The 27073-nt window shown below is 44.0% G+C and overlaps 1 protein-coding gene across 1 annotated transcript; it reads left to right on the top strand.

Moving 5' to 3' along the window:
• Positions 1-3397: 3397 nt before the first annotated feature.
• Positions 3398-26721, top strand: ACAA2 (acetyl-CoA acyltransferase 2). The gene is made up of 10 exons (XM_079783789.1): positions 3398-3536; positions 9070-9236; positions 11320-11448; positions 13754-13870; positions 15219-15366; positions 17280-17455; positions 17947-18076; positions 21186-21256; positions 23785-23939; positions 24921-26721. The coding sequence occupies exons 1-10, from the start codon at positions 3521-3523 to the stop codon at positions 25003-25005; spliced, it is 1194 nt and encodes a 397-aa protein (XP_079639915.1). The 5' UTR covers positions 3398-3520; the 3' UTR covers positions 25006-26721.
• Positions 26722-27073: the final 352 nt, after the last annotated feature.

The raw sequence follows: 27073 nt of genomic DNA, 5'->3' as shown, positions 1-27073 counted from the left end.
CGCCAGTCGTTCTGCCGTTCGGTTAATTTGCATATTAGGCTTTTATTATATAGGATTTTTTTTCAGTAACTTCTGTAAAAATTCAAGACTTACTCATTTCATAACTGGAGCCCAGAAAAAAACTATCCTGAGATCCTAGGAAAAAAAAAGATTTAGGAATAAAGCAACTATTTTATACGTCTTTTAGCAGCCATCACCACTTTCAAAAACCTAAAGATTTATCAATCTAGTATTCCAATCATTTTTGCAGTACATACTGTATTTAACATTTAGAAACTCACCACAATGTCAATCTTTCATATGAGTTGTTTTGATCTCCTGGTCAATTATTTGTATTCTTGCTACCTATTAAAAATTAGCTAAAGTACAATGGAGATGGTTTTAAAAACCATTTCCAGTGCTTTGCCTTGAACATGAAACTTAATGTAAGTTCACTCATGGATAAGTTGTTTTCATGGATCACAAAAATCACATCTCAAATGGCATCATTATCCAAGCATCTTACTTCTCTTCATCTACTTCTAATTAACATTTCTCAATAGCACCAGCAGGTAAAGATGCATTTATCTATTTTTTTTCCTAGTAAGTGAGCATTCACTGTCATAGATAATAAGATATATTTCTGTTACACATGTGTAAATGACATTTAAAAGATAAAATTGACTTAACCCCATTATTTAGAAACAAAAGATAGTGAAGTTGAAACTAAACCACCATACATTGACAAGCATAGAAAGTTATCCTTAGCCAGATTTCTTTCCAAATACTTTATTTCTTCCTCCTTTCCTGGTTTCTATAACATCTAGCTAATGATAGTTGTTTTTTTCTACCCTACTCCTATATTCCACATCCTGGAAGCCCTGGACACAACATGAGCCTTGGGCTTCTGAGAACTGAGGGCTCAAAATGCTAATTCAGCAATTTTCTAGATTTGAATCTTTAGAAGTTCTTTGGTTTCTCTGGGCCTACGCTTCTTGACTTATAAAATGAGAAAGGAAAACCCCCTATCTCATGGGGCTGCAGAATGCCCCTCAATTCAGATTTCTCTGATGTGGAAGAATTGTATGTTATTCTATTTTATCGAGTAACTAGAGGCCCGGTGCATGAAATTCGTGCACGGGGGGTGTGTCCCTCAGCCCAGCCTGCACCCTCTCCAATCTGGGACCCCTCGAGGGATGTCTGACTGCCGGTGGGATCGGGCCTAAACGGGCAGTCGGACATCCCTCTCACAAGACAGGACTGCTGGCTCTCAACTGCTCGCCTTCCTGCCTTCCTGATTGCCCCTAACCACTTCTGCCTGCCAGCCTGATCACCCCCTAACCACTCCGCTGCCAGCCTGATTGATGCCTAACTGCTCCCCTGCCAGCCTGTTTTGCCCCCAACTTCCCTCCTCTGCTGGCCTGGTCACCCCTAACTGCCCTCCCCTGTAGGCTTGATTGCCCCCAACTGCCTTCCCTTGCAGGCCTGGTCCCTCCCAACTGCCCTCCCACACTGGCCATCTTGTGGCGGCCATCTTGTGTCCACATGGGGGCAGGATCTTTGACCACATAGGGGCAGCCATCTTGTGTGTTGGAGTGATGGTCAATTTGCATATTACTCTTTTATTAGATAGGATTATTATACTACCTGGGTATGCAAATTATACACAGTGTATGTAAGCGCCTGGTACAATTGCTGGGCACACAGTGTCCAAAAATGACAGCTTTCATTTTTATTATTCCCTGTTCATCATCCAGGAGATGCAGGTAAAAAAAAAAGCCCACCATCAAGTGTGTGGTAAGCTTTGATCAACTCCAAGTCCAAATTCCATGGACTATATACACTTATGAAAAAGGAGCATATATATTTTTTAAAGTGTGCACTGAGTCGACTGTCAAAGTTCAGGGTTCACTTAAAGCAACCGAAAGGAAAAAGGAGTAAAGCAGAGGGTCAAATTACAATGGCTGCCTGGGAGGTGGCGGCGTGTGGGAAGGCGTATGAAGCACTTTTCTGGGTGATGGACAAGTCCTAATTATATTTTGATAGCCCGGAGTGGTTTGGGTTAGAAGAGTGTATACACTTGCGAAATTCATCCAATTTAAGATTTGTACATTAGATTGCATGAGAATTTTGACTTAAAAAGAACTGTAAATAAATATTGACCTCTAATCCGTGGGTGAATGGTACTAAGTTCTGCATTTAAAAAAAGGGGAAAAAAAAAACCCGGATGGACGGATGTGATACAGCAAATATGGTAAAATGTTACCAACTGTAGACTATAGTTGGTGGGTCTTCTTTACGTTCAAAGGTTTTTACAATTTAAAAAAATGGAATCAGAAAACAACGTGAGAGGGCCACCAAGATGTAAACAAAGCAGGTACCGGAGCGGGCACTCCCCGCCGGCGCCCAGAACACCTCCCGGCCTCCCGCCACCCGCGCCCACCCGCGCCCACCCGCGCCCAGGGGAGCCCGGCCCGCCTCCGGGCCCGACGCTGCGGCTCTACCGCATCTCCGCTCGGGTGGCCGCCCGCTCGCCCGGTCTCAGTGCCAACACACTCCATCATCCGGTTCCCAGAACTCAGATTGCGCAGTGGTCTCCTCATCATCGACCAGGGCTCACAGTCACGGCGGGAGAGGCCTCCCGGAACCGCCCTCAGCGCTGGCCTAACCCACGGCTCCTCTCTCCGCCCCCGGCCCCGGCCCCCGGCCCCACTTCGCCGACCCTTTATAATCCTCTCAGGCTCCGGGCCAGCGGCGCCGCCAGCCATGGGGCCCAATCATATAAGGAAAATACTGCAGGCTCATCCGGGGCTGCACTGGGGGCCCGGGGACACCCCGGTCCTACGACCCTCACTGCAGCGCCCCAACACCCCCCCCCCCGCCCCCCGCGCCCCCACTCTGCGACCCGACCCAGCCTCCCGCCGCCGGCCTAGCAGCCTCGGCCTCAGCCCTAGCTCTACGCAAAAGCCCGCCCCCGGGGCGACTCAACCAATCCCCGTGCCGTCCTCCGAGCCCCGCCCACATGACGTCCGGTCCCGCCCACCTGGACCCCACCTCCCGCAAACCCGCGCAGCTCGTGGCCGGACGTCTAACCCGAGGTTTAAGGAAATTCGTTGGCGGAAGGGAAGGGAAGATCAGTTACCTCCGGGGGCGCGGGCGGGGGAGACGGACAGAGGCCAGGGTAGGATGGAGAGGGTAGTCACACCATTCTTTTGATTTGGAAACAGATACAGTCTTGAAAGACAATGATTTGAGGCCAAAAAAAAAAAAAACCACCCCACTCGCAAGGCCCGCCTCCCCAGGGTGATTGATTGGTCCCTCAAGGGATGGCGCCCAGACCGCAGCGTCACGCCGGAGGGGAGAGGCGCTCAGCGGGCGGGGGCGAGCGTGGGATCGGAAGTAGGGGAAAGGGCAGGGGGCGTGGCCCCGAGGGGCGTGGCCTCGCGGGCCCCGCCCCCCGCCCTTAAGGTCTGGGTGCTGGCGGCGGCCCCTTCGCGTCGCCGGAGGAGAACCCCTGCGCCGCCTGCCCCTCGCCGTCGCCATGGCCCTTCTCCGAGGTGAGCCGCGCCCCGCTCTCCTCGCCCGCTGGCGGGCTTGCCCTCCTCAGGCCCAGGGTTCGCGTCCGGTCTCGGCGGGGAGTCGGGGGTCCTGGGTTGACAGCTTAGTCCCAACACCAGTAAAGGGGACTTAAAAAAAACCAGCAGCGTCCCCCCCAGAGGATGGTTTGGGTTCAGGAGAAAGCGCTTGTAAGCCTCCTGGAGCGACTGAGACTCGCGTGCAATTGGCGTGTGAGAGTGGAGACCACGGCTCGCGGGCTCCTGACCTTGGAGGCCATGCCCCTCCCTCGTGCCGTGGTGACCCACCTAGTTCAAGTTCAGCCGTTGGAAACCGGCTGCGCCACACACCCGAGGCACCCTGGGACGCAGGGGCGCTGCGCAGATGAGCAAGGCTGCCTCGGATTGGGGGGGGGGGGGGGGGCAGGGCCCGCGGGGAGTTCTCCCAGAGTCGCCAGGGAATTTCTGCCTGAGTGACCTGCTCCCCCAAATGCTTGCTGGCGTTCTGTTGGAGGGCCTGTCTTACTCCCTTCCCTTGAGTGTCTCCGAGAAAGTGCAGTCACTAAATACGTACCTTCTAGGGTTATCCACGTCTTACAGAGGTGATGTCCATTCCCTTTCCTAACCAGTGCTCACAACCCATGGAATGTTAGTTTTAAGGATATGGACGTTTATCCTTATTGCACCAGTGCTTTAAAGAACATTCGGGCAGAACACTTTACATCAAGGCCCACAGGAAAACGCTGGGCAGGATCTAAGAACCCACGTTCTTGGGGTCAGAGCCCTATGGGCTCTGTGAGGCCTGGAGGTGTGGGGTGGACGGCAAGAGAAAACCTTTCTGGTAGGGGAATGACAGGACCTGATTTCCACTCTGCCCAGATGTCGTCAGGGTTATAAAACTGTCTGTGTAGCAACCAGAAGAATTCAAGAACATTCAAGAATCTATTGGAGCCCTGGCCGGCGTGGCTTGGTGGTTAGAGAGTCGGCCTGAGCACGGTAGGGTCGAGGGTTCAATTCCTGGTCTAGGGCACATACTTGGGCACTGATAGGGGCAGGTGCGGGCTGCTCGGCGTGTCTCTCAAATGGAAGTTTCTCTCTTCCTCCTTTCCACTCTCTAAAAAATGAGAAAAGTATCCTCAGGTGAGGATTAACAAAACTACAACAATAATAAAAGAATCTTAGCCAGCGGTCCAGGCCACAACAAATGATGGTTTGGACCCTAGCTGGGGGGGGGTGGAGGGCGGGGGGAGGGAAGAATTGGAGAAGAGGGAGGGATGAGTTGATAGGCTTGGAGATGGATTAGCTAGAACTGGGTGATAGATGGCCGGTCAGTGAGAAGGACATGTCAGCAGTGACTTTAGGTTTCCGGTTTGAAGTCTTGTGTTCATGATGGTAGCACTTACCCAGTGAGGAAAGCTGGAGAATCAATTTGGAAGAGAAAACCTGGCACTCAAGTGGAGATGCCGGGTAGGCAGTCGGATAAGGGGATTTGGAGCTCAGAAGAGCGGAAATGGCATGTGAACAGTTCAAGTGAAAAATAGGTATCCCGAGGCAACACGTAGTGTTATCCTCTTTCCTGCAATTGGGTTTAACTTGCCAGTGCTCTTTCCAGTTCTGAATTTACTACATTTAATTAACAAAACAGCACCTGTTTGTTTTTTCCTGGACAAGGTGTTAAAAAAACCCAATTCACTTAAAAGCTGCATCGTAATGAGCATCATTTCAAAAAGAAAATCTTTTTATGATTTGTGTTTAACATTGTATATGTGGTTTCTTACCCTTTTTGTATAATACCCCTCTGGTAATTTGATGAAAACTGTGAACCCAATAGGGGAAAAGAATTACATCAACACCTGTATTAAGGAAGTATATAAAATGTATTAAGTTTGTGATAGAGTACTACGGTATTAGAGCTAGGGATCATAGTTTCACCCATTTCCCTGTTTTACAGATGAAGACATTGATTCCAGAAAAGTAAAATAGCTTGTCTACAATGACACAGATAATTAGTGGCTGTGACCACAACCCAAGCCTTAACACGTCTAGCGCCATGTCAGTCACCGGTGTCTGACACTATACTTTCCACCTGGAAGACAAAACAGGCTGGGCGCTTAACGTGTTAAGGTTCCTGTACCAATTGTTATTGGCTAGTTAGAATACATTATAGATGTGCACTTCTCTCGGGTTGCTTGGAGGACTAGTGGATAAGAGAGAACATGTGACTGATTATTGTAGGGAAAAGCACACAGTTGAATGTGAGCATTAATTTATCAGGTTTCTGTCAATAAGAATCCATCCCCCAGGTTTTACTAAGACCCATCCCAGTGTTTGGCAGGAGAGTTGCACCCAACAGATATGAGTGTTCTTCCTGCTCAGTAGCTTTGTTGGGTTGTTTGTGTAGCAAGGCAGTCAGGCGGTGCTGCCAGATTACTTTAATCCTGAAACTGAAATGGATGCAGTAAGTAGCAGTTTTTCTTCATTTGTCTTAGTTTCTGTCTGCAGTTGCTTAATGACAAGTCAGTGTTTATCTAACAATGTGATAAAATATTTTTTTAAAAAGCAGCAGAATTCCTGTTTCTCTTGTCGTGTTTTTTCTCTCCAGTCACTTCAACCACCTTGTTTCTGACTCACTGCACTCTAGATTAATGTCTTTTCACTGTCTTTCAGTTTTTGGAAATAGTTAGCTTCTGAATTTTCAGGGCCTTTAAAAATAAACAAGATTGTAGCTTGGTGTTAAATACTATTACATTTTAGACCTTTTAACAGCTACGTAACATTGGCATCAGATCAAATAATTATTGACATGCTGTCCAGTTTATGAAATTATAAGGAAAAATACTTGAAATTATCTAGTCTTTATACCTACACATCCCAGTTTATTTTAAAAATATATTTAACTAGAGGCCCGGTGCATGAAATTCATGCACTTGGGGGGTGGAGGTCCCTCAGCCCAGCCTGTGCCCTCTCGCAGTCCAGGAGCCCTCAGGGGATGTCTGACTGATGGCTTAGGCCTGTGGGGAGCGGGCCTAAGCTGTCAGCCGGATATCCTTAGTGCTGCCACAGAGATGGGAGAGGCTCCTATCACGGCCACTGTCACTGCTCTTGCCAGCCATGACCCCGGCTTCTGGCTGAGCAGCACTCCCCCTGTGGGAGCGCACTGACCACCAGGGAGCAGCTCCTGCGTTGAGCGTCTGCCCCCTGGTGGTCAGTGTGTGTCATAGCGACCGGTCATTCTGCTATCGGGCTGAAACTGGCTCTCTGACATCTCCCAAAGGGTCCCAGATTTTGAGAGGGCTCAGGCCAGGCTGAGGGACCCCCAACGGTGCACAATCGGGGCCGGGGAGGGATGTGGGAGGTTGGCCAGCCAGGGAGGTACCAAGGGAGGGCTCCAGGGCCTGTCTGGCCTGTCTTGCTCTGTCCCAATTGGCTGGACCCCAGCAGCAAGCTAACCTACCAGTTGGAGCATCTGCCCCCTGGTGGTCAGTGCACATCATAGCAGGCAGTTGAGCAGCCTTAGCATATCATTAGCAATTTATGCTTTGATTGGTTTAACGGCCAACAGGCTGACCGGACACTTAGCATATTAGGCTTTTGTTATATAGGATACCATTTTCCCATTCAAAACAATTGTATTTCAATGTTAGCCTTACTCAAGATAACCTGTGCAGTCTGGAAGCACAAGTAAACAGAAGTGGTATAATTAACTAAAGGGAAAGTTCTTGCTTTTGTTCTTATTTTCCACATACACTCTTTTGTTAGTGTCTCATACTTCACCATTAGTAGTACTTCCCCAGACAAAAATGCTCTCTTAGGTATGAAGTACAGGGAGAAACTCATGAAAGGAAACTTATGAAGACACATGAATTAGCCTTCATTATTTCTGATAAATCAATGGTCATATACCTCCCTCATCCCATCCCAGTATCTCCTATTATTAACATCTTGCATTAGTTTTGGGAAAACTTCCCAAGGTCAAAAGACCTCAGAAAGAGGCTGACAACTCCAAAATTACATCAAGTTGAAGGTAACTTGCCAACAGGCCACGTCTTAGTAGTGAAATGGTAGATCTTTACACCAGGAAAGGAATGGGGCTTGTTATATTTAGCCCAATGGCACGAGCTTACCCAGGTGGCTGGAAGCCAGAGCCAGGAGCTAACACGAGTGGCTTGTGAGCTAACACAGGAGATTCATAGCAAAAGTGCTGGGCTAGCACAGGTGGCTTGTTGCCGTGTGGCGTGGGCTTAGTAAGAGCTGTGTTCTCCAAAGCAATAAACAGCTTAATGGGCCCACTTACCTCTGCAGGAACGTTCCCTTCAGGTGAACCAGAATCATTCACCTCACCATTAGTGTGGTACATTGGTTACAACCGATGAGCAAATACTGACACTCTTATTAACTGAAGACCATAGTTTACATTAAGGTTCACTTTTTGTGTTTGGGTTTTGACAAATGTATATAATGACATGTATCTACCATTACAGTATCATAAAGAGTAGTTTTGCTCAGCCAGTGTGGCTCAGTGGTTGAGCATCGACCTAAGAACCAGGAGGTCACGGCTCGATCCCAGTCAGGGCACATGCCCAGTTACGGGCTTAATCCCCAGTGTGGGGTATGCAGGAGACAGCTGATCAATTATTATCTCTCATCACTGATGTTTCTATTTCTCTCTCCCTCTCCCTTCCTCTCTAAAATCAATAAAAATATATTTTAAAAATAAGTAAATAAAGAGTAGTTTCACTTGTGCTCCACCTACTCATCCCTCCTTCCCCCCTCCTACCCTCTGGTAACCACTGAACTTTTTACTGTCTTCACAACACACCAAACTAATATTTGCAGCCTTTTATAAGTATCTGAATATTGTATTTGTAAAGAACTGGGTCTCTTCTAAGTTACAGTTATATGTTGTTCCTCTTTTAGACTGTAAATTTCTCAACTGGAATTAAAGGAGAAGCTGAGGTGTTTTTTGTTTTAGTGCAGGTTTAGTTTGTTCCATGGAAAGAGATCACTAGCATAAAACTGGGGGACTATACTTAGATACCAATAGTAGTACAGTGTTTGACTGGTCTCAAGTATAGGTCAATATCTAGACACAGATCCATCATTAAAAGTTCCATGCTTTCCTTTTTATTTATCCTCACCTAAGGACATGTTTTTATTGATTTTTTTAGAGAGGAAAGGAGAGAAAGAGAAACATCAATGTGAGAGAAAAACATCAATTGGTTGCCTCCTGAACTCGCCCCAGCCGGGGATTGAACCTGAAACCTAGGTATGTGCCCTGATTGGGAATCAAACCCGCAACCTTTTGGTGCATAGAAGGACGCTCCAACCATATGAGCCACCTGGCCAGGGCAGTCCATGGTTTCTTGACAAGAGGTGGAAACGAGTGCTCAGAGAGTTTGGGGAGACTCCGTGTATGCAAAGGTTTTCCGTTATCTAATTGAAATTTACAATAATATTTCGCAGTGAGATTGCTTAAAGCATGCCGAAGGACACCGGCTAATCTGTGACTGCTTACAGATCGCTCTTGTTGCTGTAGGTGTGTTCATCGTGGCTGCTAAGCGGACGCCCTTCGGGGCTTACGGAGGCCTCCTGAAAGACTTCACGGCCACCGACCTGACTGAATTTGCTGCCAGGGGTGCCTTGGCGGCAGGCAAAGTGCCCCCCGAGACTATTGACAGTGTCATTGTGGGCAACGTCATGCAGGTTAGTCGGCCAGAGGATGGTCTTCATTCCTGTTGCTTCATCAGTTTCTAAAAATAATTCCTTGAACATGTCATAATGGCGAATCAGTCCATAGTGGAAGGTATTTACAATTTGAGTAATCCTCTGACTCCAGAAGCAACGACATGCATAACTCAAAGGAGCATACATTCTGGAAACTATTTATTTATCTACCTAATTTGGGATACATTTCATTGCTTCTTGGTTTTTGGGTGTGTGTTTTTCCAGTTGTGTTGAGATATAATTGACTTATAACATCGTATTAGTTTTAGGTGTAGAACAAAATGTTTTGATATATTGCTTCTAAATATATTAATTTCCTTGACTTATTTGAAGTTAATGGGGTCTCTCTCCTACCCACTTAAGGAGTATAGCAAACCCAAGCAAAAAAGTTAAAAAAAAAAAAAATAGGACAGCCCTAGCCCATGTGGCTTAGTTGGTTAGAGCATCATCCCGTGCACCAAAGGGTTGTGGGTTCGATTCCTGCTCAGGGCACATACCCAGGTTGAGGGTTTGATCCCCAGTCGGAGCGCGTATGGGAGGCAACGGATCAATGTTTCTCTCTCTCTCCTTTGCCCTTCCTCTCTCTCTAAAATCAATAAAACTATCCACAAGTAAGGATTAAAAAATAAATTAAAAATAGGACAGTGAGTACCACAAAGCCTTTTTACCTGGATAGCCAATTTTATTTATTTTTTAAATCCTCACTCCAGATATTTTTCCATTGATTTTTAGAGAGAAAGAGAGAGGGAAAGACAGAGAGAAACATCAATGTGAGAGAGACACATTTATTAGTTGCCTCCTGCACGAGCCCTGACCAGGGCTCAGGTCAGGGAGGGAGCCTGCAACCAAGGTATGTGCCCTTGACCAGAATTGAACCCGGGACCCTTCAGTCCACAGGCCGACGCTCTATCCACTAAGCCAAACCGGCTAGGGCTGGATGGGCCAATTCTTCACATTTTATCAATTTTGCTTTAGCTTTCTCCACAGTAATTGCTGTTGTTATTATTGTGTGTTTTTAAAGTTATTTCTTTTCCTTCTTACTCAAAGTGTGGTCCTTGGACCAGCACATTGCGTCACTAGGGAAATGTTTAGAAATGCAGAATTCCATGCAGGCCTAGACCCATGGGTTGAGAACCCACATTTTAACAAAATGCCCCGTATGCATTTTTAAGTTTGGGAAGCACCTCTTACTCTCCTAACCAGTTGTTCATCTCTCCCCTCCCTAAGTCACCAGATCTCAGCCTCGGTATCACTAATGAACAAAATAAACTGTCAAACAAAATAGAAACAGACTCATCAATATAGAGAACAGTCAGCTGTTAGAGAGGAGGAGGTAGGGGGGCTGGGTGAAAAAGGTGAAGGGGTTAAGTAAAAAACAAAAACCTCATAGACAGACAACAGTATGTTGATTAACAGAGGGAAAGGGGGGTGGGAGGAGGTAGGGGAGAGTAGAAACATGAAAGAGACATGACTTGGGATGGTGAATACAATATACAGATGATATATCATAGAATTGTACACCTGAACACTATATAATTTTATTAACATCCCAATGAATTCAATAAAAATAAACAAGTACAGTGACCCCATGTTATTCCCAGGGTATACGTTCCAAAACCCTCAGTGGATACCTGAAACCACAGGTAGTCCCAAGCCCTATATACATATACTATGTATTTTTCTTACACATGCATACCTATGATAAAGTCTAATTTATCAATTAGGCAGTTTCATGCATAGATTTGTTCTTACTGTAGGTCTTAGCAACTTCAGCATGCAGTTTTTTTCTTTCCTTATTAAGTCAAAAACTTTCACTTTTTTACTTAAAGGAATCCATATCTGAATTGCCAGCATCATTATTCTTGTGCTTTGTTTTTATTTAAATTATAAACACGTGTATTATATGAAATATGCTGGAGCTGTATGTGTTGTGTCCTACCTTAGAGCCATGTAGTTTATAATTTTTGACAGGTTGCCAACATTTCCATATACTTTGGAAAATACTTTGTCCTTAATTTCTAGCTTTATAGAGGAAGTGCTTTTTCTTCTCCCTGTGTTCCAGAGTTCTTCGGATGCTGCGTACTTGGCAAGGCATGTTGGCTTGCGGGTGGGCGTCCCAAAAGAGACCCCAGCTCTCACTCTGAATAGGCTCTGTGGCTCTGGTTTCCAGTCCGTTGTGAGTGGATGTCAGGTATGGCCAATATTATATTTAATTCTCTGAAATATGTTAAAAGTTATTAGAGAAAATGCCCCATTTAATATAACACTGTAGGTTTTTATAACTAGAGGCCCAGGGCACGAATATGTGCACAGGTGGGGTCCAGCTGGCCTGCCCCAATTGGGGCCCATTGGGCCTGACCGGCCAGGGGGAGGGGCTGTGGGTGGTTGGGTGGCCAACCCCAGCCCCTGGTTGAACTCCCAATGGAGGGGACAATTTGCATATTAGCCTTTTATTATATAGGACTAGAGGCCCAGTGCACAAAATTCGTGCATGGCGGTGGGGGGGGGGGCCTCAGCCAAGCCTGTGCCCATTCACAGTCCGGGAGCCCTCAGGGGATGTCCGACTACATTTTTTAAAAATCACCCTGTACTTAATTTTCTTACTAACTCCTCCTTTTAAACTCCCCTCACTCTCACATTCTGTTTCTTCTTTTTATTTAACTATTTTCCTGGCCTCACCCCATTTTAGCATCCTTCTCTTTCCTGCTTTCTTTCCCTCCCTCCCTTTGAACCTCCCGTGGCCCCTCTACCTCCCTCCCTCCTCCGTTCTCTCCCTTCTTTCCCCGTGTCTGTCTCCTTCTCCTTCCCCCTCCCCCCCCCCCCATTCACCTTTCCCTTGTGAGCCTGAACCCTGCCTCCCTCCTTCCTTCTCTATTATTACCCCCCCCCCCCCCCCCGCCATGTTCACTGGCTTCTCTTTTAAACCTTCTCTTTCCTCTCTGGGACCTACTTCCAGCCCCGCCTGACCACACTTTGATATTAAAGCTTCCGTTTGGGGGCCGTTAGCCCCCAGCCCCGGCCAGGCCTTCGCCGCCCCTCCTTCCCTGGCCTCCCCACCGCCATCCTCCTCCCATTCCCTGCCTGGGACGCCCCAACTTCTAGCCAACAAAGTACACTTAACATGCCACCAACCTAACCCTGGCCAGTGTCTTTGGGGTCCAGCCCTCGGGGGTGAAGGCGGTACCCTCCTTAGTGTCCGACTCCGCCCCAGCTAAGCTGTGCCTCCCCTCCCAGCGTGGGGCGCCCGGCCCAGCGAGGGTGGCCGAGGCCCGTGCGGCCTGGGCGCTGCTGCTGCGAAGCAGGAGTTCCTCCGCCTGGAAGGCCTCGGACTGTCCACCCCTCCGTCCTGGGGCTCGCGGGCGCCTCCCCGCCAACGGCTTGCGCCGGGGGCCACCGCCCTCCTCCTGCATCTGGGCGGGGCTCCCCGCTCCGGGCCACCTGCTCCCCACACCTCACCAGGCACACTTGCTCTGCCCCCGCATGGTCGCCACCCCCTCCCACGTGCAGCCCCACATTTCCTTCCTTTTCCATTCATTCCTGCATCTTTTTCTTGTTCCCTTTCTGTATTTCTGTTTCTCCTCTCGGCCTGTCTGCATGCAGGCCTGCCTTTCTCTCCCTCTCCTTTCTCATCACCTCCTATCATACCCTATTCTACTTACCCCAGGCCTCGAAGCTGCCTGAGCAGGGGGTGGGGATGCAGCCTGCTGATTGGTCGTTACGTGACGGTGTCCCGACCAGTTTGCATATTATCCTATTATTAGATAGATGCTTATTAAGAGAGGTCTGTATAAGGGATGATTGGGCAAATAGATTTGTTCCCTTTAAGCACAGGGAAAAGGCATACAGTGAAATCCAATTTTACTTCTCTTCATTTTATTACAAAATAAAATAAATAACACGATTTTGTCATGAATAATTTTCTATAACAATGTATCTTAGTGGTCCTGATTTTCCTAGCAATCATTTCAAACGTCAGGCTCTTGGAGGCTTGTGATTTGCTTCTTTCCTGAGAAATGCAGACAGTGGAAAGAGTTGAAAGAATGAAATCTCCTAGGTTAACTTGGTTCTTGTAAATCTGTGGTCTCCCTCAGATTCATCCATAATAAATAGGATAAATCTTGCTTTTGCCTTTTTAAGGGGTTTATTCCTTATTATCTGCTGGTAATCTGTACAGTTAAACCAGACAATATCTCTGCTGATTTTAAAGATTTGTATTGAGTTAAGAATTACCATTCCTCACCAGAAAGTGGGTAGGATTTGTTACCTGTGCACAAATGATTGAAGACTGTAGCTCTCCCCTTCCCACCCACGTACTTTGGGAATGGATACTTCAGCATTTGCTTTAAAATTACTTTGGAAGTATTTCCTTTTGAAACACTGTAAGCTAGAATAGTTACTTATTAGACTTAATATTAGTTTACTGCTTAACACATACTTTTTAATATGCACTTCTGTCATAATACAAGGGTTTTGTTTGTTTGTTTGTTTTTAAATAGGAAATTTGTGTTAAAGCTGCTGAAGTTGTTTTGTGTGGAGGAACCGAAAGCATGAGCCAGGCTCCCTACTGTGCCAGAAACATACGTTTTGGAACCAAGTTGGGAGCAGATCTCAAGGTTAAAATTAAAAATTATTTCTCAGTCTGTTATGCTAATAATTTAATATCACCATTTGGTGAGAGAGAAAACTAATTCTGAAACCAGTTTTATTAATAGGGGATTGGCAAGACATAAATTATATGAATTTTGTAAACTATTTCAAAACTCTGTTTGGTTGTTAGTTTTGACACATTTTTTAAAATATTTTTTTTTCTTGATTTCAGAGCAGAAGGGAGGGAGAGAGAGAGATAGAAACATCAATGATGAGAGAGAATTATTGATGGGCTGCTTCCTGCACGCCGCACACTGGGGTTTGAGCCCGCAACCCGGGCATACGCCCTCTCAGGCAATCGAACCGTGACCTCCTGGTTCACAGGTCAACAAAACCACTGAGCCACGAGGCTGGGCTAGTTTTAACATTTTAATCCACATAAAATTAGACTTAATCTTAGCGCACCTCTGGTAGTGGAATGAACATTGGGAGAAATGGAAGAAGGGAGGAAGCAGATCAAAAAGATAGGCAAAGGTTGAATTAATGTCTGCTGAGTCATTAGCAAACCAAGTAATTAAATCTTTACCATGATTCATGGGAGTTTTCTTTCTGGAGCAGTCTCCATTGAATAGATCTCTTCTTCATCACAGAAAACATTCTCTTTGAATGAGAGTACACAACACGAGAATGATAGGAGTGATAAAGAAGGATGGATAGTATGCTGTCCTTCCCATATGAAAGGGCTAATGACATTTTACACTTTTAGCATTTTTTTCAGTTATAACGATTGATTTACACTGCTCATCAGTTTCTCACCTGGCCTTTTTGAAAGTTGAAAGGAATAAGACTTAGAAAAGATGAGCTAGTTTTAGACACCAAACGTATTTGAGAAAACCTTTGGAAAGATAGATCAGAGCCTGGGCAGTGTGGCTCAGTGGTTCAGAGTCCACCTATGAACCAGGAGGTCACGGTTTGATTCCTGGTCAGAACACACGCCCAGGTCTTGGGCTCGATCCCCAGTAGGGGGCGTGCATAAGGACTCAGTGTTAGGTTTCCTACAGAATGTAACTTTGAGGGGTTTTGATTGTGGAATAACTTCCTGTGTTCTCACCCTGCACATGTAGCATTGCTGGCTCTCTTCAGAGCCCCACGTTTAGAGAGAGAGGAGAATGTGTCATTTTATTATGTCATTGAATGTTTTTTAAAATCCTCGCAATTGAATACAAATAATTTAGTAACAGTAATGCTATCAGAAAATCTAATTTTACTTTTATTTATTGGAACTCTTAATTGCTTAAATTTAAAGAAATTACAGCATATTACTTTAAAAGACATGCTTTAACAAATCACTTCATTATTAATGTATTTTAATAGCTGGAAGATACTTTGTGGGCAGGATTAACCGATCAGCATGTCAAACTCCCCATGGGAATCACTGCAGAGAATCTTGCTTCACAACATAATATAAGCAGAGAAGACTGTGACAAATACGCCCTGCAGTCCCAGCAGAGGTGGAAAGCCGGTCAGTGAAACAGGGTATTCTACATATTCTCAGAAAGAAAACTATGGGGGGTGGGGGGAGGGGGGGCAGGGTTTAGAGAGATGGATGAAATGGGAGTCAACAAATACAAACTTTCCGTTATCAAGTAACTAAGTTCTGGGTATACAATGCACTACTTGGTGACTGTATTTAATAATACTGTGTTGCATATTTGATAGTTGTTAAGAGAGATCTTAAAAGTTCTCATCACAAGAAAAGAAATTTGTAACTTCCTCCCGGTGACAGATGTTAACTAGACTTATGGTGACGATCATTTGGCTGTATATACCAATATCGAATTATTATGTTATATACCTGAAACTAGTATAATGTTTTATGTCAATTATACCTCAATTTTTAAAAACTAGGAAGGATTTTTATCGTTTCAGATAATGTTCATATAATAATATTAGTTTAAAATTATATCTTTTGAAAGTTACATTCTTATCATTCCTTTGTTTTCAGATGATTTAGATACTTGATTAATGATTGTAAAATTAACTGGGAATGTCTCTTTGGAAATACATTCATACTACTTAAAAAGTGGTTCTGTTAATTGGCCCTGCCCATACTGGTACTGTTGCCAGTAGAACACTCGGAGAGCTATGATACACTATTAGAGATGATGGCTCACTGGGGCTACTGGGACAGAGTATGTCCTCCGCCATAAGTCATGTTATATTCCCAAGGAGGGGGTGATGTGTTTGGAAAAGACCCATTGGGTATCCTTTGGTGCTAACTGAGAATCATCGCACCTGCCTGGGAGACTTAGAACGAGTCCAAGGCCCTGGCTCCGGTGCCCCAGGTAACACTGCACACTGCTCTTCCACCAGGTCAAACAGCGACAGACAGTTCTTTTCTCAGTGTGGGGAGCTGAAGAAATCTATTAGTCTTCTGAGAAAGATTTTAAAATTAAACTCTTATAAGCAAATGGAAACTCTTATTTAGGGCATTAAATATTTACTTGGAATAGGAAGGATAAAGTCCATCTTGGCATTTTAGAGGGATATTGGGTGGAGCTGAGGCCCTCGAGTCATCCTCTGAGTTTCCTAGTTACACATGTAAAATGGAAGGCTATTGGTCTAGAGGTCAAGGGTTATTAGTTCTGTTTCTAGTTTTGCCACATACATGTTATCCAACCTCAGTCAAGTCGTTTATTCACTGAGCATCTGTAAAATAGAGATAAATACGTATCTCTAATGATAACGATAAAAAAATACTTGCTTTCCCTATTTCCCTGATAGAGTTGTTATGAAAACCAACTAAGGGAAACGCTTAGCCTGTTGTAAAAATATTATCAGAAGTAAGATTCCTGCCATACCCATTTTTGAGGCTTGGATTGCTATAGTCCACTTTAGTCAGCGGAGGTCGTAAACTGTTTTACTTAGAACTTCTTCAGGTTGCTTGTCATTAAATTTCAGGCATAGATTACTCGGTGACATAGGCAACTTGGTAACTTATTTTCTCATTGTGCTAGGAACACAACATGAAATCTGCCCTTTAAAACTTTTAGGTGTATAATACATTATTGTACAACGTGGTAATTCTTGCATGACTTCTTATCTCACCCAGAGGATATTTTTAAAGGGCATTCAATCCATGTGGTGTCATTACATGTGTAGCTAACAAATACTGCTAAGATTTAGCAGCACCTTGTAAAGAAAAAATCCGTAGTAAAAAAAGAAAATTAAAATTTTAAAAGGTGCAGAATGCATCTGCATAGAAACATGATAGTATATTAAATCCTCCAATAGGCAAGGTAAGTTATGTAAGTAATAAAGGCTCATATGAAAGTAGGCTGTGAGGAAAGGGGAGACCAGAAATTAAACTGAAGGATATGTTTGACTTAGTTTCTTTTCTTTTCCCCCATTCTTATATTCCTTCAACTCTTTCAGCTAATGATGCTGGCTACTTTAATACTGAGATGGAGCCAATTGAGGTGAAGACCAGGAAAGGAAAACAGACCATGCAGGTCGATGAGCATGCCCGGCCCCAAACAACCCTGGAACAGTTAAATAAACTCCCGCCCGTGTTCAAGAAGGAAGGAACCGTCACTGCAGGGAACGCATCAGTAGGTCGCATCACAGATATTCTTGAATTCTTCCCAATTTTTGATGCAAAATAATCATGCAGTATCTTTCAGATACTTTTCATGCTAGTATTTAGTTATGTAGCTTAAACTAATCAAGTTCATATTCTATTAATTTGGGTTTTTGTAGTTCAAAATATTTTCCGTAAGTGCCCTTATATAGTTTCCATTTCATAGTCTTTTCCGAATGTTAGAAGGAAATCTACCTGGTTTATTATTTTAGTTTTCATATTTTTTTTCTTTCTCATACACAATTCATCAGATTTCTCCTTATATCTACCTGCATCTGGCTATAGGCTTTTCCATGGCATTCTTTCCATTTGTATTCTGTGCCTAAAACAATCGCTTTAATCCACCACTAGTACAAATGATGGCACGAATTCCTATGTAATGCCATAATCCTCATAGTACTGCTTCACGTTGATTAACTGGATTCTGTACCCTCTGGTTAATCTTCTGTTTTTGTTTCCAAGGGGGTATCTGATGGTGCTGGAGTTGTTATCATAGCTAGTGAGGATGCTGTTAAAAAACATAACTTCACACCACTGGCACGAGTTGTGGGCTACTTTGCGTCTGGCTGTGACCCCTCTATCATGGGGATTGGTAAGTTTGTAGTTATATGCACTGGTTCTGCTCCATTTCTGAAGCTAAGTCTTCTTTGTCATTCTCATTCCAGAAACAGTAGCCAAATCAAGGTCTCTTGTGGAAAAGAGATTGATAATCAGTCTTTTAAACAACCAATCTTTATGAAAAACGGTGTTAGTCTCACTAGGAAAACCAAGACCATGTAAACTCCTTGTGGGCAGTAATCATGTCTTCTTGTCCATTTGAATTATTTAAAATTAACCCTTTGCACTCGCTTGCTTTTTTCTCGATTCCTTTATTCTACTCGGGATTTAATTTTTTAAATACACCAGATTTTACAAAGCGCGGCAGTAGAATAAAAAACTGTAGTTTCTTTTCATACAAACTTATTTATTTGGATTTTTTTATATTTCAAATTATTGATACATTCAATACTATTCGACATACCAGCTGCTACCGATGCTAACCGTGTCGAGTCACACTCAACATCTGAGTGCAAAAGGTTAACAGACAGAAAATATAGAGAAGAATTACAAGGTACTGACAAGATTTTTTAAAAGTGAGATGGGGAAATCCTGGGGCAATATAGAGAAGACTGGGCGGATGAACACCCTGTCAGGTGTATTGCGTGTGGTCATTAATGTCCGTGTGAATGAGAAAGCCGTGTGTTATCTCAGGAAGTCAGAGTAACACCTGTCTCCGCTGAGGCTTGCTAGGAAAATGAAGAATTATAAACAGTATTATCTCAATTGGCAAAGCACTGGCAGGAGGACATTTATAACTCCCTACAAGCATGTATGGTCTTAGCTGAAAAAATATGAAGTAGAAATAGAACAAAAAGCTTTTTGCTGAATGCACTCCTAGGAATCACAGATGATGCTGAATTTTATTTTTTATTTATTTTATGAATTTATTTTTATTTTTTTTTAAGTAAGGCAGGCTGCCGCCCTGGCCGGTTGTTCTTGGTGGTTAGCTCTTCAGCCCTTGCATCGAAGGGTTGTGGATCGATTCCCGATCAAGGGCAGGTACATGGGTTGCAGGTTGCATCCCTAGCCCTCCACGTGCAGGAGGTCACCAGTCGATGTGTCGCCCTCACGTCGCTGTTTCTCTCTCTCCTTCCCTCCCTCCTTTCTTCCACTCTCTCTAAAATGCAATGGAAAAAATATCCTCAGGTGAGGATTAACCAAAAGAAAGAAAGAAAGGCAGATTGCCACACGAAGCGCCTCCTGGATGTGTCTGGTCTGGGAAACGGACCTCGAGAGCTTGTTTGGAGGTTCCAGCAGGGGAGCGCCGCTACGCGTCTACCCTTGACTAAAGGATGGTCCCCTCTATCAGGGAAGGTCGTCCTCCTCGGCCAAGTGCACAGCCTCAGGAGGGACCACATGGAGCAGTGAGGGAGGAGGGGGCCCGCCTAGCCAGCCAGATCGACCCTGGCGATCAGTGGGGGACAGATGTTGCAGCCAGGTCGCCCTCACATCTGCTGCTGAATTGTAATAGTTCCTGTCATCATTCTCTGGGGAAATGGAGCCTGTTAGGTACCTCACAAAAATAAAACTGGTGCCCAAAGGTTTTGATCTATTCCATCTCCACCCTCACACCCCAAGGAGAAGCCTGCCCTAGGGTTTAGATTCAGATTCTTGATAGGCCCAAAGATTTTTTTCATGAATTAGGCCATTTTTTACTAAATGGGTTTCTGAAGTAGGTCCCCAGATAGAAAGGGGATGCCTTGCTGCTGAGCTGCCTTCTCAGAGCTCCTTCAGTGTGTGAGCCTCCAGGTCCTGCTCAGACAACACCGCTTAGACTGATTCGGGCCTAAGTTAATACCCAACACATTTGCTGCCGTGTCCTGCACAGAATTTCTAAGAAAGCAGGCTGGCATGTCCAGACCTCATCATCTTTCACTGGGTTGCAAATTATGTCACCAAAAACTGCAGACTATGTAAACCTCTGTTAAAAAGTCAACCTTTTTCTCCTATAGTGTTAAAGTGTATTAGCTTTCATCTACCTGCTATCAGCAAAACAGAACTTTGTCAAAGAGATGAAAGGTAGCTTGAAAAATTAAATATCTGTGTATCATTATGGCATTTATCACTTCAGTATCTAGAGCAGTGGTTCCCAACAGCAGATGGTCATTAAAATTCACCCATTGCACCTAGATGGTTTTGATGATCAGTCAGATTTATCTGGTAAGCGTAAGTAGTTATTTTATCGTTGTTTTTCAGGTTAGCCTCATTTAACAGGTTCTGACACGTTAACATAGGGAGTAAGCAAAGAAAATGTAGTTGGCCGTCCTTCTATTCCAGGGCCTGGGATTTCCCTCTTCGTACAGGAATGCGTTGTGGAAGGAGTATTCTTTTCCCTCGGCTTGACCGAAGCTGTGCATGCCAGGTGTCCCACAGTGTCAGATGTCCCCCGACAGTCCTTCTCTCGGTGGCAGTATATAATCACACGGGTACCCACGTGAAGAACACTGGATTAATAAGCAGGGAGAATAGATAATCGAGTATCTGGGGATGGATTCGTCAGTCTAAGAATAATTGTTCCTTCATTATGCAATTATTCAACACATAGCAATCCGGTACCCTGCCGAGTGGCTTCAGACCCAGACAGAAGGGGGAAAGCCACTGTGTGAATGTACCTCAGCTTTTTATCCACTCTTCGACTGCTTCCAGATCTTTTGTTTTGTTAATCCTCATCTGAGGATATTTTTTCCATTGCTTTTCAGAGAGAATGGAAGGTAGGAAGAGAGAGAGAGAAACATCGATGTGAGAGAGACACATAGACTAGTTGCCGCCCTCATGCACCCAGACCAAGGGCAAACAGGCAACCCAGGTACATGATCTTGACCGGGAATTGAACCCTTGACCCTTAGGTGCGCAAGCCAAAGCTCTAACCACTGAGCAATGCTGGCCAGGATGCTTCCAGATCTTGGCTATTGTAAATAACACTGCAATGAATGCAGGTCTCACTTTTTGTTTCTTTATTGTTACATCATTTAATCATGTGCTTTCAAGGTAGCAAGATTTGTGGCTACTACCAGCTGTCACATTATTTACCTGTTTAGTAAAGATGGGAAAATTTGATGCATAAATAAATATAAGATGAAATTGATTTTGTGCTAATATAGGTCCTGTCGCTGCTATCACTGGGGCACTGAAGAGAGCAGGGCTGAGTCTTAAGGACATGGATATGGTAGAGGTAAGTATTCTACTTTTTTCAACATGACTAACCCACCAACAGCATAAAGGGCTTCAGTTTGGCATTTTATAGCTCTTTCTGTCTTAGTACTGTTAGCCTTTCCAAATGATGTACATCTAAATAAGTGTTACTTTCATTACATGGCTTATGTTGGTACTTTTCTTTACCTGATTAAAATGTTTCATTTATATTTGAATAATTAAATTCCTGGAAAAATACTAGGACCTTATGACTTCATTACATTTTAGACTGTTATGTGCTTGCTGAATCGAAGTGATTTTTATGTAAAGTGAAGGAGAAATAAGTAACTTTAACCCCATTTTATGGATTAAAGTGAAAAATACAAATAGAGAATTGACCTAATAGTAAAACAATATCTGGTGCCAAATTTAGAAGTTTCTTGTCCTCCCCCCAAGTTAAGACATCCTCCCCTCCCCAAAATTTATCTTGGCTTTTAGTTGTGGCTTGCTTTGGGATGTACCTAACACAGTTTTTAGAAAAACTAAAAATTCTGTAAACTTACTGATTTATTGATTTTTTTAATGTTAATTTGTTAATTTAGAACAAAGGCATCTTAAGTATTTAGCACAATTAAAAGAAGAAAATACTTAAATATGGATTGTGTACATTCTACATTTGGGGAATATTTGAAATTTTTAAATAAGTATGACTCTCTGCTTGATGTTGGTAAATAATTAATAGAACAAGAAAGTCTCTCTATTTAAATTGGTAGCGAATGGGCCTTTTCCCTCTGTGTGATTTCCTCTGTGGTAATCTCTCACCCAAAAGGCAATAATCAACAGTTCGGAGCCTCCCAGGGGCTGCTTACTTACCATATTTGTATCAGCAGATAGGTACCACTAAATTTTTGACTTTAGATTTCATACCTAAAACTCTATTGAAATATATCAGCTCTGCAAAGCTATTCATTGTCATTTATATCTATATATAAAAGCCTAAGCGACCTTTACAACTGATCAACCGATGACAGGTTGACCAGTCGCTATGACGTGCACTAACTACCAGGGGGCAGATGCTCAATGCAGGAGCTGCCCCCTGGTGGACAGTGCGCTCCCATAGCCAACCTCCTGCGGCCGGCCAAACTCCCGGCCCCTGATCAGCCTGATCAGGACTGGGTGAGACAGGCCCCGATCGGCCCAATGGGACCCTACCTGTGCATGAATTTGTGCACTGGGCCTCAAGTAGATGTGTAAGTACTCAGGGACATAGCTCTTAACACCCTGCTATGATTGTCTTTGGAACATTTGATGATTATGTGGTGGTTTTTTCTTAGGTTCAAAAGCCTAGTTTCACAACATATTCTAGGACTCTTAGTACCTCCTTGAGCAGGACTGTATAAAATGGAAAAGTAATGTTGAATCGAAGAACAAATAGAGCACCATCTTGAGAGAGAATAAAATATAGTAGGAAAGAACACAAGATTCAATTTTGATCCCAACTCTGGACACATGACCTTTTTTTTTCTTTGTTAATTAAGTTATTACATATGTGCCCTATTCCCCCTTCCCCCCCCCTCCACCCCCTGCTCATGCCCTCACCCCTCTGGTGTCTGTGTCCATTGGTTATGCTTATATGCATGCATACAAGTCCTTTGGTTGATCTCTCCCCCTTACCCCCACACAATACCTTTCTTAAAGTCATTTTTCTTATCTGTAAAATTCCCTAGCTAAGATCATATGAAAATATAGTGCTTAAAAACTTGAAGTAAGGTCATTCTCATAGCCAGCCTCATAAAGTGTGATACAATAAGACACTTTTCTGTTCTACCACATTTTGACGTAGTAACCATTCCTCTTATGTATCTGGCTCTGAAGGTTTATTCTTAATTTTCTATCAGTCTCTTCTTGGAAGTATGGGTAATAACACTGGGGAGTAATAATAATAATGGCAAGCATTTTATAGTACTTGCCATGTGTCAGGTAGTACACTAGGCACCTAATACTTATGATTTAACTTAACCTTGACAATAACCTTAGGATGATACTACAGTCACATTTTACTACTGAGGAAATTTGAGTGTCAAGAGAATTCAAAGAACATGCATACAGGCAAGAGTTAGACAGTCTGTCTAGCTCCAGAACCTATGGGCTCTACAGTATCCCATTGCCTCTGGTTTCACTTATAATATTACTGAGGACTTCCTTTTTCCAAGGGATGCATTTGACTGACTGAAAGTACCATTTTCAAACCTGATATTTTTCCAAAGAACAAGTAAAAATAAATTAAAACAACCTTGCAAGATAATTTAAATAGAAAAAACAAAAAACAAGCAAAATTACCTATCAAGAGTACTAAACAATTCTCAGTTAAAAAGCAGTTTGTGGCCATAGCCGGTTTGGCTCAGTGGATAGAGCAGGGTCCCGGGTTCGATTCTCAAGGGCATGTATCTCAGCTGCAGGCTCGATCTCCAGCCCTGGTTGGGGCCCGTGCTGGAGGCAACCAATCAAGGTCTCTCTCTCACAGTGATGTTTCTCTCTGTCTCTCCCTTCCCTTCCATTATTTTGAAGGTGAATGAAGCTTTTGCTTCCCAGTACTTGGCTGTTGAGAGGAGTTTAGGTCTTGACCCAAGTAAAACCAATATGAATGGAGGAGCCATTGCTTTGGGTCACCCATTGGGAGCATCTGGATCAAGAATTACCGCACACCTGGTTCACGAATTAAGGTACTCGCTAGAAATCGGTGCATTTCAGATTTGCCTCTTTTGTAGACATGCATGGATTTAGGTTTCCCCAGAACACCCCAACATTTTCATTCTTCCTCAGATCCCCCTTGCACTGCTGCTCACCAAGAACAAGTTACGTGGGGCCCCTTTTCAGCTGACCTTAGAGATGAGTCCACTGACTTGTTAGCGGCTCTGCTCTGGGCCCTGTGAGGGGTAGTCAGCCTGCATCCGCAGCTCCCTGTTTCCAGGAGTAGTTCTGGCAAGCCCTGCATCCAGATGTTAGCAGGTGAAGGCACCAGGTTGACCATCAGTGCTTTCCACACTGTATTCGCCTCCAGTCACCTCCGCCTGGCCTTCGTAGATCTGTCCATGCGAAACCTACTGAGCCTGCGGGCCAGCAGCCGGTCAGCACAATACGCTGCCGCTTAATTTGTCAGGCCAGCCTGCACACTGTACTTTGGGAGTTCGTGAACATATGCTGCCCAGGCTGTCATATCTCCTATGCAGACATATGCAATCTGACAAAGGATACCTCTGTATGGCTTCTTCTAAGATTCTTATGGTTTCCCATGTCATCCTGTTTTGGGTGTGTTGTACTTATTTTTGTCCTGGGTTACCAGCGTTCCCGGGCATAGTAACCAGTTTCACCCTCTCATAGACTTCTAAATTTCACTTGGAATCTCTAGAAGTAGGCCTTATTCTTGACAATTTTAACAAACCCCATGCTGTGGATGAGAGACCCGCATCCCCAGCTTGCTACCACTACTTTAAGAAAAACAGCAAAAACATTCAGTTTTCCTAATTCTTTCTCCTGTTGTGACTAAAAACTAATATTAAGGAGTGAGGAAAATATTGAGACTATGATCTGAATGCGAATGACTAATACATATGTGACCATCAGTAATTCTATTTAATTAATTATCTAATTAACTTGGTTAATTCTTTATTTGAGTAGATTTCAGCCACTGCTTTCTTCCTTAGGCGCCGAGGTGGGAAATACGGCGTTGGGTCGGCGTGCATTGGCGGTGGCCAGGGCATCGCAGTCATCATTGAGAGCATGGCCTGAGAGCACGGCACCCGCCACGCCCACTCTTACTTCCTGGGCCAGGCCCAGCGACCCAGGGACTTGGGAGCAGCTGCAGAACTGCCACGCCCTCCACGGAACGTGATTGAGTTTCACGAAGCGATGGTGAGGAGAGATGCGTTTCCCATGATTAGAGCCCAGAATAAGTTTTCTCAGATTTACACCAATACGATGTATCATGAACTAAAATCCAGCCATACAAGGCCTTCAAAGGAGTTGTATCCTTGCTAAATAATCACCATTTATGCCTTAGATACTATGATCTCAAGGAAATTGAATAAATATTGCCTAAACTCAGCTAATCCTTTCCTGTCATTTCTTGTATTTTTAAAAATGTTAATTGTGGTAAAATACATGTAACATAAAGTTTATGTCTTCGCCATTTTTAGTTGTACAGTCAGTGGCCTTAGGTGCACTCCCATTGTTCCGTCTCCAGAACTTTTTTCATCTTGTAATAGAAACTATGTGGCTATTAAACAGTAACTCCCTGCCCTGGCTGGCATGGCTCAGTGGTTAGAGCGCCGGCCTGGGTACCGGAGGGTCATGGGTTCAATTCTCGGTCAAGGACACATACCTGAGTTGCAGGGATTCCCAGTCCCAGTCGGGGCGCATGTGGAAGGCATCCAGTGGATGTGTCTTTCTCACATCGATGTTTCTCTCCTTTCTCTCTCCCTCTTACCCCCTCCATTCCACTCTCTCTAAAAATCAGTGGGATTCCTTTTTCTCCGAATCCTTTCCAGCACTTGTCATTTGTTGATTTGTTGATGATAGCCGTTCTGACAGGTGTGAGATGGTACCTCGTTGTTGTTTTGATTTTCATCTCTCTGATGATTAGTGACTGTGAGCATGTTTTCATATGTCTCTTGGCTTTCTGAATGTCCTGTTTCAAAAAGTGTCTATTTAGGTTCTTTGCCCATTTTTGATTGGATTATCTTCCTTTTGTTAAGTTGTATGAATTCCTTGTAAATGTTGGAGATTAAACCCTTATCAGAGATAACATTGGCAAATATGTCCTCCCAGGCAATGGGCTTTCTTGTTGTTTTGTTGATGGTTTCTTTTGCTGTGCAGAAGCTTTTTATTTTGATGTAGTCCCATTTGTTTATTTTCTCTTTAGTTTCCATTGCCCTAGAAGCTGTATTGGTAAAGATACTGCTATGACAAATGTCTGCTATTTTGTTGCCTATGGCTTCTTCTAAGATTTTTATGGTTTCCCATCTTACGTTTAAGTCCTTCATCCCTTTTGAGTTTATTTTTGTGTATGGTGTAAGTTGGTGCAGCCACTGTGGAAAACAGTATGGCGTTTCCTCAAAAAAATTAAAAATGGAAGTGCCATTTGACCCAGTAATACCACTTCTAGGAATATATCCCAAGAAAACAGAAACACCAATCAGAAAGAATATATGCACCCCTATGTTCATAGCAGTGCAATTCACCATAGCTAAGATTTGGAAACATCCTAAATGCCCATCAGCAGATGAGTGGATTAGAAAAATGTGGTACATCTATACAATGGAATACTATGCTGCTGTAAAAAAGAAGGAATTCTTACCATTTGCAGCAGCCTGGATGGAACTGGAGAGCATTATGCTAAGTAAAATAAGCCAGTCAGTGAAAGATAAATACCACATGATCTCACTCATTTAAGGATAATAAAGAACAATACAAACTGTTGAACAAAAATAGAGGCAAAGAAGCATCGAACAGACTGTCAAACTACAGTGGGAAGGTAGGGGAGGGTTAGGGGAGGGTTGGGGGGATAAGAGATCAACAGAAGGATTTGTATGCATGCATATAAGCACAACCAACAGACTCAAGACACTGGGGGTGGGTGGATGGGGACGAGGGCAAGTGCCGGGGGGTAGGGAAGGTTGGGGGGGGGGGTGGTCAGTGGGGGAAAAAAAAAAGAGAGACATGTAGTACTATTTGTAATACCTTAAACAATAAAATTAAAAAGAAATCAATGGGAAAAATAGCCTCAGGTGAAGATTAACAAAAGAAAACAAAAAAAGCCCGACCGGGAAGTCATGGTTGGATTCCCGGTCATGGTCAG

Source organism: Cnephaeus nilssonii, assembly GCF_951640355.1.
Source record: "Cnephaeus nilssonii genome assembly, chromosome: 11".
In the NCBI taxonomy this organism is placed as follows: Eukaryota; Metazoa; Chordata; class Mammalia; order Chiroptera; family Vespertilionidae; genus Cnephaeus; species Cnephaeus nilssonii.
The sequence above is the reverse complement of the archived record's forward strand: the minus strand, read 5'-3'. Positions and strand labels throughout refer to the sequence as shown.